This window comes from Anomaloglossus baeobatrachus, chromosome 4, assembly GCF_048569485.1.
Source record: "Anomaloglossus baeobatrachus isolate aAnoBae1 chromosome 4, aAnoBae1.hap1, whole genome shotgun sequence".
NCBI classification, from domain to species: domain Eukaryota; kingdom Metazoa; phylum Chordata; class Amphibia; order Anura; family Aromobatidae; genus Anomaloglossus; species Anomaloglossus baeobatrachus.
In genome coordinates this window covers 208118285-208134672 of record NC_134356.1, presented here as the reverse complement: position 1 = coordinate 208134672, position 16388 = coordinate 208118285, and the positions used below count along the sequence as shown (strand labels likewise).

At 43.0% G+C, this 16388-nt stretch overlaps 1 protein-coding gene across 1 annotated transcript in view; it reads right to left on the bottom strand.

Moving 5' to 3' along the window:
- LOC142302361 (sulfate transporter-like) overlaps positions 1-16388 on the bottom strand; it is a 144256-nt gene that overhangs the window by 122517 nt on the left and 5351 nt on the right. The window contains exon 2 of the mRNA XM_075343419.1: positions 7325-7496. Within this exon, the coding sequence (XP_075199534.1) occupies positions 7325-7496 (172 nt within the window). The remainder of the gene's footprint in view (positions 1-7324; positions 7497-16388) is intronic.

The following is a 16388-nucleotide window of genomic DNA, read 5'->3' as shown; positions in this document are numbered from 1 at the left end:
CTAGTTCTTCATTTTTCAATAAAGGGATAAAATCTACCTTTTGCCCCCCACTAACCCCTGGGAACAGCATAGACTTATTTCAGGAGCTGGTAATAAAAGATATACAAGCTCTAAAATACCCCTCTCCTCCTCAGAACCTCACTCAGGGGGAAACCGCGGCACTAAAAATCCTGCAGTCACAAAAAAATATTATTATCCGCAGGGCGGACAAGGGGGGCGCCACTGTTCTATTAACAAAGGAAGCCTATTTGCAAGAAGCCAATAGGCAACTTCAGGATATAAGAGTATATCAGAAATTATCTAGTGATCCCACTGGGTCTTTTGTTAAAAAACTCAGAAGCCTTCTACATAAATATGTAAGTTTAGGTACTATTTCTAAAAAAACTGCTGAAAAATTACTCCCTCTTTATCCGAAAAAACCTCATTGGTATTATCTGCCAAAGATTCACAAGAACAGTGTCTCCCCCCCCGGCCGCCCCATTGTGGCAGGAATAGGTTCAGTGACAGAACCTTTATCTCACTACCTAGAATGGCTACTTAAACCATTATTGACCCGCATTCCCTCGTTCTTAAAAGATACAGGAGATCTAATTAAAATGCTTGACAATTTTCAATGGCAGAAAGGTTTCTCTCTTGCCGCTTTGGATATTGAGAGTCTGTACACCCGTATCCCACAGGATCAGGGTGTACAGACCATTAAGAGAGTCTTGCTGAATTTTGATCAGAATCCAATCTTAGTAGACTTCATCACAGAAGCCTTAAGTTTTATTTTGCATCACAACGCATTTAAATTTGACGATCAGTGGTACTTGCAATGCGGGGGTACCGCGATGGGTACCCCCGCCGCATGTACTTTTGCAAATCTCTTTTTGGCAGCATTTGAGGAAGACTTTATTTATAGTCCTAAAAATCCATATCTGAAACATATAAAAAAAAAAAAAAAAAAAAAAAAAAAAAAAAATATGCCAGATACATGGACGATGGCTTCTTTGTATGGGACGGTTCTGCGCAGGATTTTGAAAATTTTGTGTTATATCTAAATAATAACAATTCCTACAACATGTACTTTACACATACTTTTGGTGACCAAAAATTAGACTTTTTGGATGTCACACTCAATATATCGGATGGTATTATTGACAGACAAGTATATAGAAAACCAACTGCAGTGAATACTCTGCTTCATTTTAATAGTGCGCACCCCTCCCATACAAAGAAAGCCCTTCCATACGGACAATTTTTGCGGCTAAAAAGAGTACATAATAATCCTGAAACCTTTCTGCATCAAGCATCAGACTTGAAAAAACGTCTATTAGAACGAGGATATCCCATATCAGTTATCAATTCTGCCCTCGAAAAATCCCTAAATTATGATCCAAATGATAAAAATAAAAATAAAAATAAAGAATACAAAAATAAAAGTGAGAATAAGAACAAAAACGTAAATGCCATTTCGAAAAAAACAAAAATCGAAAGTTCAAATAGATGCGTTTTTAATTTTAAATTTAATTCCATGTATGATGCAATAAAATCAAGCATCAAAAAACACTGGCATCTAATTAATAAAGATAAGGATCTCTGTGAAATGACAAACGAGGGCCCTCTTATTTCATATAGGCGATGCAAAAACATAGGAGATATTCTGGTAGATAATCGTATTACTACACCCAAACTAGGTACGTGGCTAGATCGAAATAAAATCAAAGGAAACTATAGATGCGGCGGCTGCCCCTTTTGTGAATACCATTGTACAGGAGACACTTTAAAAATTGGTACTGAGCTATTCAAAATAAAAGATCTTATCACATGTAAGTCTAATTATCTGGTATATGTTATTTTTTGCCCCTGTCAAAAATATTATATAGGTAAAACAATTCGGCCTTTATATGTTCGATTTAGGGAGCATTTTAAGTCTATAACCTCCGGGACAGGTTCTCCACGTTTAATTGCCCATATGCAGGAACATCATAGTGGTAATCCACGCCTTTTAAAATTTGCAGGCGTAATAAAAATCAATCCCTGTCCCACTGGAGGTGATATGCACCGTTCTTTACTTAGAAAGGAATCGAGATTGATTATAGACTTAAATGCTCTCGGTCCCCTTGGCCTGAACGACAAAAATGACTTGTCAGTGTTCCTATAATGCTGGTTTTTTCCTATAAGCCTGTTTTTATAGTATTTTCTGAGATGTCCTTGGTTAGACTATAATGAACATTATATTTAATTTTTTTCTCTAACTATACCCATGTATGTTACGATTATTTATAATCCATTTTGGAATTTGATATGTAATAAGTTTCTATGTGAATTTGATATATGTACAGCTGGTATATGTTTTTAATTTGCACTTTACTCACGCAAGGATGCTGCACCCAATTCACCTGTTATTTAAGGGTGGATGCAGCACCTTTGCATGCACTGGACCCGTAGAAGCAAGTTCACTTGCGAAACGGCTGCCGTCGTCCGACGTGGCACACCCTCATCCTCCCTCACTACCTGTACCCCTGATGTGATCGTGGAATAAAAAGAAAAAAATTTTATTTGACCTTTGGAGTGCGACCTTTCATCTCTTCATTGTGGATCATATATATATATACACACACATAGCACATAGTAGTCGCTATGCCGTTGACCAATCAGATTAATTGATTTTTTATCTTGATAGATCGGGCGTTTCTGAATGTGGTGATACTAAATATGTGTATATATATATTTTTTTTAACCCTTTAATTTTCAATTAGGCGACTGGAGGGTGATTTGAATTTTTCGTTTTTTACATTTTTTAAAACTTTTTAACTTTTTTTTTTATTTTATTAGTCCACCTACAGGACTTTAATGATCAGCAGTCTGATCGCTGGTTCATTTCTGTAGATCAGAGCAGCATTGCTCTTATCTGAAGAAAAGCTGCTCTGCTCTTAGAGATGGCGCTCCGCCCGCTGTAAGAGGAACTGACTCATGATAGCTACAGGAGTCATCCCATCACACCCTGTGCTACCATGGCAACCATCGGCTCGACGTGATCACCTACCGTGGTTGGGATGTACACCGCTCTGTGACACTTTGACAGCGCGGCACAAGGGGTTAACAGGCATGAGGGGATACTGGATCCACTCATGCGTGATAGTAGCACATGTCAGCTGTTCAAATCAGACAGGCAGTGAGTATACAGACATGAGGCAGGATGTATGTACCCAGTATGTCCAATGTCAGTAAGAGGTTAACAAATGCACATTATGTTGAAGAAAAATACTCAGTTTGATAATAGCCTTATCAAAATTTAATATGACAAGGATGATGATTTAATTCAATAACACTAGTTCTACCATTCTGAGAATGACATGGACATATAGACAAAATGCAGCCTATTATGTTATATTATACTACTGTTACGGTTGCTGCGAGCACTGGAGACTATGTCCAGATTTCTTGCTACTACACATGTGCGAGCGCTGGAGACTATGTCCAGATTTCTTGCTACTACACATGTGCGAGCGCTGGAGACTAAGTCCAGATTTCTTGCTACTGCACATGTGCGAGCGCTGGAGACTAAGTCCAGATTTCTTGCTACTGCACATGTGCGAGCGCCGGAGACTAAGTCCTATCTTGGAGCCATTGCACATGTGCGGGTGACATCATCGCTGACACGAGGTCACATGTCTCTGACACCTTCTATGCCGATTGGTCGCTGGTCATGTGCTTGTGACGCCTTGCTCGGTGATAGGCCAGCATGACGTCACTCCTGTCGTTCTGGCAGCGGATTGGCTCTGGTGTCCTCCATCTTGGATGAGGCACAGAGTCTATATAAGACCCTGACACACGCCGCATGGTGCTCAGTCCTCTTGGTTCATGCATAAGAGTAGACGCTCTGTGCGTGTTCCTCTAGGCATTCCTCTGTCTATGCTAGGTGAGCGCTACGGGCAGGGTAGCGTTCTTATACCTTACAGCTTCGGCTGCTGTCCGTATCCTTACCTTTTAGGGGAGCGGACATAGGCAGGTGCCTGAGGCACATGGTCTGGCTGGGCCTTGTGATTCGACTCGTAGGTGGACGTTGCCGCTAGGGTAACGTTCCTTATACTGCGTCTGGCAGTTGTTCGTATCCTCGCACACTAGGGGAGCGAACAGAGGTAGGAGCTTTGTGCGGCTTACGCTGCTGTTCGTCTCTTTTGCACCACTAGAAGAGCGGACCTAGGTAGGTGCCATTTCGCACACATTGCCTTTGTCTCTGTGATTATTAACAGAGATCATTCCACACACCCTCCAAGTAAGGGAGGAATTGCTTTACTTACTTATTATATCCTTCTGTGAGTTAACAGAGGTATTGCACTCTGCCATAGTCTGCAGCAGAGTCTTTGCACGGTGGACCCTGACTGTCTGATACTCCTTTAGGTTATTATCAGACAGCCCCCCATAACAACTACGGTATGTATACTAACATGCATACTGTATTATACCTCACATTTGTAGGCGTCTGTTGTACAACCTAAGGGAGAAATCCTGCTTGAAAAAATCTCTATCCAGTTTTTGTGTTAGATATGTGCTTCTGGGCTTCTCTCCTGCTATTGTCAGTATACTATATTTTCTTATTCTGATAGCTCTTGCTATTCTATTACACCAGATCCCACAAAGTGGATGTATTTAAAATGCTATGTATAACTAATATGTATTTTGATTATGTACCAGTCTGCGTACTGGTGGATTATCATTTTTGCATATACTATGTATAGTCACTATATAGTTTTCTCACACTGATTGATTGTATCATATATGCAGATAAATAATCCCTTGATAAAGAAGACCCATTATTGAATCGAAACGTTAGTGTCAGAAAATGTCTACTTTTGGAATTATTTTTCTGAGAAATATTTTTCACCATATTAAAGCATTGAAAAAAGCACTATTTTTATTTTCTTTATTTTCTGAAGATGCTATGGTCTATACTTAAAAATTGGTCTCTTTTTGACTATTTAGTACCACTATTATTCTCAGTTGAGACAGACCTATTAGTTTATATCTAGAAAAAGCTTATCTCCCAGGAAAGAAAATAATGGACCAGATGATACTGGTGGATTTGGTCTAATATTTTGAAAGCTTCTAAAACTCCACAAAGCAGGAATGAAATGAAAAGAGTCTAATAATTATCACTAATGCTACCTTCACACGTCAGTGAAAAACACACACGTTTTTCAATGATGGGATAAAGGTGCGTATGTCCCTCCATGTGCCATGATTTTGGCAACCATATGATCTCCGTATGCTACCCGTGATAATACATGGAGATCAGGCACTTATGCTCACCTGACCACACTGATGCTGTCCGTAGTGCTGAAGTCTCCCGCGGATGCTGTATCTGTCCTCTACTGTCTCCCTACTTCTGTTACTTCCAGTTTGACTGTGCAATGAATATGCATGAGCATACTTAGCTGGCCTGGAAGCAGGAGATAGCAGCGGCTGAAGACAGCATCATGTGTGAAGGTGAGTTTAAAAAGTTTTTTATTTTAAATGTATGTGTTTTTTCTGGTACATGTTTCACAGATCACACCATAGTGTGGTCTATAGACATCAGTGATGCCGGAGAAAAACGAACATGTCTCTGTACGGAACACATAGATGTGTGTACGCCTCACGGTAACACGGCAGTGAGAAATCACCAATGTGTGCGCAGATCCATTGATTTTAATGGGTCTGCGTATGTTTGTGATTCTGGTACTTATAAAAACAGTAACATATGTACCAGAATCACTGACGTGTGAAGGGGGCTAAAGGAAGGGATCCACCACATTTCTAGACTGTCTAGTATTTTGACCAAAAATTCTGACAAAATTGAGCCCAATTCATCATATGTGTTGTCATCTTCAGCTATGCTTCATGAGTTTTGCCCAAAGTATAAAAAAAAACTTATTTTTTGTTGACCCACTTTCTGACTTTCTTTAAAAAAGGTGCAAATTGTTTGATGAATTAAGCAGGCTTTACACGCAACGACATTGCTAACGAGATGTCGTTGGGGGTCAAGGAATTTGTGACGCATATCCGTCTCGTTAGCGACGTCGTTGCGTGTGAAACGCACGAACAACCGTTAACGATCAAAATTACTCACCTAATCGTTGATCGTTGACACGTCGTTCTAAACCCAATTATCGTTGCTGTTGCAGGACGTAAGTTGTTAGTTGTTCCTGCGGCAGCACACATCGCTATGTGTGACACCGCAGGAACGAGGAACATCACCGTACCTGCGGCTGCCGGCAATGAGGAAGGAAGCAGGTGAGCGGGATGTTCCGCCCGCTCTTCTCCGCCCCTCCGCTTCTATTGGGCGGCCGCTTAGTGACGCCGCTGTGACGCCGATCGAACCTCCCTCTTAAAGGAGAGGTTGTTCGGCGGCCACAGCGACGTCGGTGAAGAGGTAATTGTGTGTGATGCTGGTGTAGCGATATTGTTCGCTACGGCAGCGATCACCCCGTGACGCGCCACCGACATGGGCAGGTGCTATCACTCGCGACATCACTAGCGATGTCGCAGCGTGTAAAGCCTGCTTTAGTTGCAAATCAAAGAGTCACTAATTCACAGGTATTCAAGACTAAAAAAGGGGAGAAAATGTTATGATGAGTTGGGTCCACAATTTGTGATTATACAGAAGGAAAAACAAAGCAGTTGGGAATGTCTGATTTTATTCTGTAAGGATAAATTTAGCATTTCCCGATCTGCTTATTCAGCTTAGAGGGAATTGTTTATGTACACATCATTCAATGTTGTAGAAGATTACTTAGTACTACATCATCATGGGATCATTATTGAAAACGATATAATCTTACATAGTCTGAGCAGGATCGTGTCACAGTGTTTTCTAATTACAGTTTATATCTCCCATGGGTGTTTATTATTTCTACTTAATATTTTATTAAGCGTCGGATTTTATTAAGGCAACACTGTTATCTTTGTATTTTATGGTAATTATTATTGTTGCATGGTAAAAACTGCAGCATATTCGAATGAAAGGAACAAAAGGTGAAGTAAGGCTATGTGCGCACGCTGAGATTTGGTGCAGAAATATTCTCATTTTTGGGTGCATAGTTCTGCCATTCGTTTTTTTTTTATTAAAATGAGTGCCTTGATATGTGAGTGCCAAAACTGCAAGGAAAAAAAAGGAAACATGAAAGTTCTGAGTTTATATCAGCTCGCCAGTCCTAGAAATGTCTTGCTGAAGGTAGGGCACATAGTCCAGTCTGGCTTACTGGCTTGACATAAGGTGTACAAAAATGCATAGACTGTGTCTACTGCTTGGTTTTAATATTTTTCTATTTTAAACTACACAATAAATGTGATGTTTTACCTTCAATTTTGGATTTCTACTATGAAGAGTGCTGGAAATTTTCTTCTTTCTGTGCACCTCAAGGAAAAAAGAAGCAACATGCGCACAGCGCTTTAGAATTCTCATTGACTTTGCTGGTGGCATAAGCATAGACATGCAGATTTGGGCAACAAGGAAAAGGAGATTCCAAGTCCTTTGTAGATAAAATCTCAAGTTAAGTTTTTTCGACATGATTAAAAATCAATGTTCGCCATTAAAATAGTCATAATCAAACGCGTTTCGGTTTTCCACCGTTGTTCACTGAATACCGATAGCTTTATATGGCACACAAACATTTAAAAACACAAACCACCAATCCCAGAAAACTCATCAGGTAACAAATTAATTGCACATGATTACCAAAGGAACACACACCTCATCCAAAAAACCCTCTAAATAATTACAAACTATGCAAATAAATAGCACTGCGGAAGTAAAAGTAAGATCATATAATAAACATTTCATAATGGCAGGCAAAATGCATGAATTAGAACAAAATCACAGATTTTATACAAAATGTTATATTTTAAGGCTGCCATCACATCCAAAATATAAAGGAATATAGATTAAATGAATACATAATACACCGTGTGCAGAATTATTAGGCAAGTTGTATTTTAGAGGATTTTTTTCATTATTGATCAAAAATTATGTTGTCAATCAACCCAAAAGACTCATAAATATCAAAGCTTAATATTTTTGGCAGTTGGAGTGGGATTTTTTGTTTTAGATTTGGCTATCTTAGGAGGATATCTGTTTGTGCAGGTAACTATTACTGTGCAGAATTATTAGGCAACTTAATTAAAACGAAATATATTCTCATCTCACTTGTTTATTTTCACCAGGTAAACCAAAATAACTGCACAAAATTTAGAAATAAACATTTCTGACATGCAAAAACAAACTCCAAACAAAATAGTGACCAATATAGCCACCTTTCTTTATGATGACACTCAACAGCCTACCATCCATAGATTCTGTCAGTTGCTTGATCTGTTTACGATCAACATTGCGTGCAGCAGCCACCACAGCCTCCCAGACACTGTTCTGAGAGGTGTACTGTTTTCCCTCCCTGTAGATCTTACATTTTATGAGGGACCACAGGTTCTCAATGGGGTTCTTATCAGGTGAACAAGGGGGGGCATGTCATTATTTTTCCATCTTTTAGACCTTTACAGACAGACACGCTGTGGAGTAGTTGGATGCATTTGATGGAGCATTGTCCTGCATGAAAATCATGTTTTTCTTGAACAATACCAACTTTTTCCTGTACCACTGCTTGAAGGAGTTGTCTTCCAGAAACTGGCAGTAGGTCTGGGAGTTGAGCTTCACTCCATCCTCAACCCGAAAAGGTCCCACAAGTTCATATTTGATGATACCAGCCCATACCAGTACTCCACCTCCACCTTGCTGGCATCTGATTTAGAGTGGAGCTTTCTGCCCTTTACTGATCTAGCCTCTGGCCCATCCATCTGCCCATTAAGAGTCCTTCTCATGTCATCAGACCATAAAACCTTTGAAAAATCAGTCTTAAGATATTTCTTGGCCCAGTCTTGACGTTTTATCTTATGTTTCTTGCTCAAAGGTGGTCGTTTTTCAGCCTTACTTACCTTGGCCATGTCCCTGAGTATGGCACACCTTGTGATTTTTGATACTCCAGTAACGTTGCAGCTCTGAAATATGGCCAAACTGATGGCAAATGGCATCTTGGCAGCTTCACGCTTGATTTTCCTCAATTCATAGGCAGTTATTTTGCGCCTTTTTTGCCCAACACGCTTCTTGCGACCCTGTTGGCTATTTTCCATGAAACGCTTGATTGTTCGGTGATCAAACTTCAAAAGTTTGGCAATTTCAAGACTGCTGCATCCCTCTGCAAGACATGTCACAACTGTGGACTTTTCAGAGCCCGTCAAATCTCTCTTCTGACCCATTTTGACAAAGGAAGTGGTAAGTTGCCTAATAATTAACTGTACTGCCCCCGTGTCAGCGGCCGAGACGCTCGGATCCGGAACCGCGGTGGCCCGAGGGGTCTCCGGACCCGGGGGTCGTGCGGACACTCGAATTTTAAAAGGGGGATTATGTACAGCGGATTAGGAAGTTTGTGACGCCACCCATGGTGTGTGGTAAGGTGGAGTATCACGCTGCTAAGGGGGAGCCCGGTGGCGGTGGTATGGCAGTAAAGTGTCTAACCCCTCCGTTGGTAGGGGGTTGTGCCCCGGGACCCGGTGGTGGCAGTAAAGGGGTGCCATTGGGAAAGGAAAGGGTTTCTGCGTAATCACTCAGTCCAAGAATACTGACACTAACAGCTTGTAAACCAGAATTCTGAGCACCGCTGCAGCAAGGAGGGAGCACGCTTGGATTTCTGCCCTTGGTGTTGCTTGTTAGCCTGTGACCTTTTCCGTGGCACCTTCTTCACTATTTGGACCCTATAGCGTGGAACTAATCGGGTCCCGCTCACCCGTATGGCTAACGGAGTGAGCTTGCTCTCAGGGTTCACGCTTGGGATTTGATGGACTGTGTTTTTTGGAAAAGTCCTATCCCATCGGTGTGCTAGTACCCGATTTTGTTGGAGCGGGTGAGGGATGAATCTTGAAGACTTCACCCCCGTCGGGTAAATTACCAGGATGCTTGAAGCTATTTCCCGGCCTAGGGTCCGCATACCCCGTCGTGCCCTGGCTGCCGTCCTCGGCAATCCGTGCCTCTTGACACGATCCCCTGCGACCAGAGTTCCAGCTCCTACCAGGCTCAGACCAACGCCTGCCACCTAGTAGACTTCAGGAGCCCTGCTCCACACCGGTGACCTCTCCCTCTCAGAGAGTCACACTCTACCTCCTACTCCTTCCACTCCTTTTTACTTCTCCTTTCACTTTTTCACTTTCCCCAACCAACCCCCCCAAAAGGACGTCCCTATTCCCTTCAGGCCCCCCAATGGTGTGTCTGGTGGGTGTGGTGCCAAGTGTTCCTAGGGTTTTGACTGGCTTTTATCTTAGCAACACCAAAGAACAGGGATCCGTAACTAAGGAGGACTTGGATACTGTGCTGAAGGGCAGATTGCACAATACCCTGTGACGACCTGATGGGCCAGGGCGTCACATAAGCACACCTGATATAGGGTGTTGTTGTCATTACACCACACCCCTCCTCGTTACAGAGATGCACATCACCTGATTTACTTAATTGGTAGTTGGCTCTCAAGCCTATACAGCTTGGAGTAGGACAACAAGTCTAAAAAGTATCATGTGACTAAAATACTCCTTTGCCTAATAATTCTGCACACAGTGTATGTCATATATAGGGAAAACATTTTTTCTCCTTACCGCATACATATCAAATGAGCAATCAACAGGAAGTGAGCACAGCTGCATTGCTCACTTCCTGTTGATTAACGTGCTTTTTTCCGAAGGTAAGATAGCAGAACCTGGCGCAGATGGGATGTGGGGCTCGTGTAATGTCACAACCCCATGTGAGCCCCAGCAGGCTTTATTATTTTAACTGGAGTAAACATGTGGAATCAAAAAGGGTTGTCCTAGTAGTAGATAACCCCTTTAACTTAGTGAAGTGGATGAGTTAGAGTTTTCAGGAAGCACAAATTTCAGACAAATAACAAAACATGTGGATGAGGTTCTTACAGACTATCCACATACAGCAAACTTAATGTAACAAAAATATCTGCATGAAAAGCACAGCACGCAGTAAATTTGCAGCATTATGGTAATGTTGCAAAAATGCTGCAGATTTTCACTGCGAATCTCACTACATTCTATAGAAGTGAAACTCGCCGTATAATCTCGCCAAAGTATGTAATTGTTGTTTAATAGGGATGATCGAATACTTCGATTATTCGGCTTCGCGAATATTTTCCGAATAGGTCGCCGCTATTTGACTATTCGATGTGCAATGTAAGTCTATGGGAAGCCCAAATAGTTCCGAATAGTTGTTATTCAGGTTTCCCATAGACTTACATTGCGCATCGAATATTCGCCAATAGTCGAATAATGGCAACCTGTTCGGCAAATATTCGTAAAGCCGAATATTTGAGGTATTCGATCATCCCTGGACCTCATCTTCACTCGCCTCTGTTCCCTCTCTAACCTCTCTAACTCACCTCTTCCCCTGTCTGACCACAACCTACTCATATTCTCTTCCCTCTCTTCTCCAAGTACGCAACCCCCACTCTACAAACTTTCACACCCTCGCAGAAATATCAAACACCTTGATTTACACGCACTTTCACAGTCCCTTCTTCCTCTCACAGACATTGCTTTTTTACACGACGCAGATGCTGCTGCAACTTTATACAACACTACAATCTCTGCAGCTCTCGAATCAGCTGCCCACCTCACACACACCAAAACCCGCACAATCAACAGGCAACCCTGGCACATGAGTCAGACTAAACAACTGAGACGGGCTTCCAGAATTGCTGAGCGCAGATGGAAGAAGTCTCATTCCACTGAGCACTTCATTGCATATAAAGAGTCCCTCACCACCTTCAAGTCCACACTCACTGCTGCAAAACAAACCTACTTCTCATCCCTCATATCCTCTCTCTCTCACAACCCTAAACAGCTATTCAACACTTTTAATTCTCTCCTCCATCCTCCAGCACCACCTCCCTCTCCTCTCATCTCAGCTGAAGACTTTGCCTCTTTCTTCAAGCAGAAGATTGACAACATCAGAACAAAAATGGGCCCACAATCACCACAGCCCCTCATCATCGCTACTCAGCCCTCGTCCTCCAAATCTAGCTTCTCCACCATGACAGAAAACAATCTTTCCACTCTACTCTTAAGATCACATCTAACCACCTGTGCACTTGACCCGCTCCCATCGCACCTCATCCCCAACATCACCGCAGTCCTCATCCCAGCCCTAACCCATCTCTTCAACCTATCACTAACAAGTGGTGTATTCCCCTCATGCTTTAAACATGCCTCCATTACACCCATCCTCAAAAAGCCCTCCCTTGACCCATCCTCTGTGTCAAACTATCGCCCCATATCCCTTCTCCCCTACGCCTCAAAACTACTGGAACAGCATGTCCATCTTGAATTTTCCTCATACCTCTCCTCCTGCTCCCTCTTTGACCGGCTACAATCTGGCTTCCGACCTCATCACTCTACTGAAACTGCCCTAACCAAAGTCACCAATGATCTACTGACCGCCAAAGCCAAGCGACACTACTCTATCCTCCTCCTCCTGGACCTGTCCTCTGCCTTCGACACAGTAGACCATTCCCTCCTACTACAGATTCTCTCATCTCTGGGCATCACAGACTTGGCCCTATCTTGGATCTCCTCATACCTAACTGTTACGGTTCCCGTTTCTGGGGATCTGCGTGTCTCCTAATCCTTTGCTGTGGTCTGGCTATGTTATTTCTTGGTCCCAGGTCTGTGTGGCGCTGGAGACTATGTTCTGATTCCATGCTACTGAGCATATGCGAGCGCTGGAGACTAAGTCCTATCTTGGAGTCACTGCACATGTGCGGGTGACATCATCGCTGACACGAGGTCACATGTCTCTGACACATTCTAAGCCGATTGGCCGCTAGTCATGTGCTTATGACACTTTGCTCTGTGATAGGCCGGTGTGACGTCATTGCTGACGTTCTCGCAGCGGATTGGCTGGTGTCCTCCATCTTGGATGAGGCACAGAGTCTATATAAGACCCTGACGCACGCTGCTCGGCGCTCAGTCCTCTTGGTTCCTGCATAGGAGTAGACGCTCTGTGCATGTCCCTTGCGGCACCTATTGTCTATCTAGGTGAGCGTTACCGGTAGGGTAACGCTCTTGTACCTTACAGCTTATGCTGTGGTCCATATCCTTGCACCTTAGTGGAGCGGACATAGGCAGGTGCTTGCTGCACATGGTCTGACTGGGCCTTGTGGTTCTACTCTGAGGTGAGCGCTATTGGGAGGGTAGTGCTCCTGTACCTTTCAGCCGTACTGTGTCCGTGTCCTCGCACCTTACTGGAGCGGACATAAGGTAGGTCAGGTGGTCGTTGCCTTCTAGGGTAACGCTCCACTACGCTGCCTCCTGCAGCAGTCCGTATCCTCGCACACTAGGGGAGCAATCATAGGCAGGAGTTTCAAGCTAGCAGCATTGCTGCTGTCTGTATCCTTACACCACAAGTGGAGAGGACATAGGTAGGTGCCATATTGCACACACTACACCTAGTCTCTGTTACAGTTAACTGAGACAGGTGCTTTCACGCTCACAGATTGTGAGACTTCTTTGCACTTTTATGTTGTATTCCTCACTCTTTTGCATTTCCACTCCTATGTTATGCTAAGAGGTAGTCGCTGTTACTTAAACAGTATACGTCGCTATTGTCCTTGGTGACACTGTGACGTAACAGTGTCAGTACCGCTTTAGTGGTACAGGTTTCCCCTATCCTCTGCCCTACTCTGCAGCAGAGCTCTGCATGGTGGACCCTGACTGTCGGATAGCCTTCCATTCCCTTATTATCCGACAGCCCCCGTAACACCTAACCGACCGAACTTTCAGCGTCTCCCATTCTCAAACCACTTTCTCATCTCGCCCCCTATCTATCGGTGTCCCCCAAGGCTCAGTTCTTGGACCCCTGTTTTTCTCCATCTACACCTTCAGCCTGGGACAGCTCATAGAGTCCCACGGCTTTCAGTATCATCTCTACGCTGATAATATGCAGATCTACCTCTCTGGACCTGACATTACCTCTCTACTAACCAAAATTCCACAATGTCTGTCTGCTATTTCATCCTTTTTCTCTGCGCGATTCCTAAAGCTTAACATGGACAAAACAGAATTCATTGTCTCTCCTCCTCCTCACTCATCCCCTCCAAGAAGCCTTTCCATCAAACTTGATGGTTGCTCACTCTCCCCAGTCTCACAAGCTCGTTGCCTTGGAGTAACCCTCGACTCTGCTCTATCCTTCAAGCCACACATCCAAGCCCTCTTCACCTCATGCAGACTACAACTCAAAAATATCTCCCGGATCCGTGCTTTCCTTAACCAAGATTCAGCAAAAACATTAGTGCATGCCCTCATCATCTCCCGTCTCGACTACTGCTACCTCCTGCTCTCTGGCCTCCCTTCCAACACTCTTGCACCCCTCCAATCTATCCTAAACTCTGCGGCCCGCTTAATCCACCTCTCCCCTCGCTATTCCCCAGCCTCGCCACTCTGACAATCCCTTCACTGGCTTCCCATCGCCCAATGACTCCAGTTCAAAACATTAACCATGACATACAAAGCCATCCACAACCTGTCTCCTCCTTACATCTGTGACCTAGTCTCCTGGTAACTACCCGCACGCAACCTCAGATCCTCACAAGATCTCCTTCTCTACTCCTCTCTTATCTCCTCTTCCCACAATCGCGTACAAGATTTCTCCCGTGCCTCCCCCATACTCTGGAACGCTCTACCACAGCATATCAGACTCTCCCCTACCATGGAAAGCTTCAAGAGGAACCTCAAGACCCATCTCTTCCAACAAGCCTACAACCTACAATAACCCTCAGTCCAGTACACCACTGCGCAACCAGCTCTGTCCTTACCTATTGTACCATCACCCATCCCCTATAGACTGTGAACCCTCGCGGGCAGGGTCCTCTCACCTCCTATACCAGTCTGTTATGTACTGTTAATGATTGTTGTATGTATACCCTCTTTCACTGTAAAGCGCCATGGAATGAATGGCGCTATAAAAATAAATAATAATAATAATAATAATCCCTATTGTTTAACCTTCTGATTTGTCTCCCCTTTATTTTTTTGCACCCTTTCTATGCTCTGTTGTGTGTTTGTCAACCTGTTGGGAAAGGGAAACATTTAATGTGTAGCAATGAGCGAATCGATCTGCAGATGATTGAGTTCAAGTCGAATTATCTGAAATTCACAATTTCATGCAAATTCGAACATTTTGAAATTCAATGCACAGTTCACAAAAACACTTGCCCAGATCGATTTCTCACGCTACCAAAGTGTCATGTCACCACCAGAGCCCGCTCCTGCGACTTCTCCTTTGATCACCAGGTGACGTCGTGTTCCCGCCATGGACGGAAGGTTTGCACATAAAATCATTAATTGTTATTTATTACATTTATAATATATGATATTCATTATTGGCATTCAGCAGCACTTTATAGAGATCTACAGTGGAACCTTGGTTTACGAGCATAATCTGTTCTGGGAGTGTGCTTGTACCCAAGTTACTCGTCTAGCAAAGCAAAATTTCCTATAGGAAATAATGCAAGCTTAGACAATTCGTTCCACAACTAGTTCAATATCCCCTATTGTGCCATTCCACACATGCACAAACACGCACAAACACACACACACACACACACACACACACACATATTATGCTCACCTTACCTTCTGTACCATCGCCGGCCCCCTTGTTCTTGTAGTCCGTCGGTACAGTATGTGTATCAGGAAACCATCGCGACCGATGCCAGACCTTCCGCTCCATGAACTACTTGCCTCTGATTGGTCAGCGCTCTGCCTTTGAGTAGTGGCTGACAGCAGAAGTTCCTCCATCGTCGCTATGGTTACCCGATACACTTCCTGTACTGGCAAACTACAAGAACCAGGAGGCTGGCGATGGAACGGAAGGTAAGGTGAGCATAATATGTGCGGGTGCGTGCTTGTGTGTGTTTGTGCATGTGACTATATATTCAGAGTTGTACATTGTGTTTTTACATCATTTATTATAATTTTCTTTATATCTTGCACTTGTGTTTACACCCACTACACTTACATATTTATAAAATAAATATATATATTTTTTTTTCATCTTGCACATATGTTTACACATATTAAATTAACATATTTTTATTTGTTTACTATGTCCTTTTTTTACCACATATTATTTTCATTTTGTTTGCATTATATTGGCACCTATCATACATCAGTAAACATCACACACCACCTTACACTTGTTCTTCTCTGTTTGCACAGCACTTGCACTAGCATATATTGTCATATTAACATACATTATTTTCTTTTTTATTTTTCATTTCTTATTATTTTTTATTTATTTTTGATCATACAATAGTAGCACC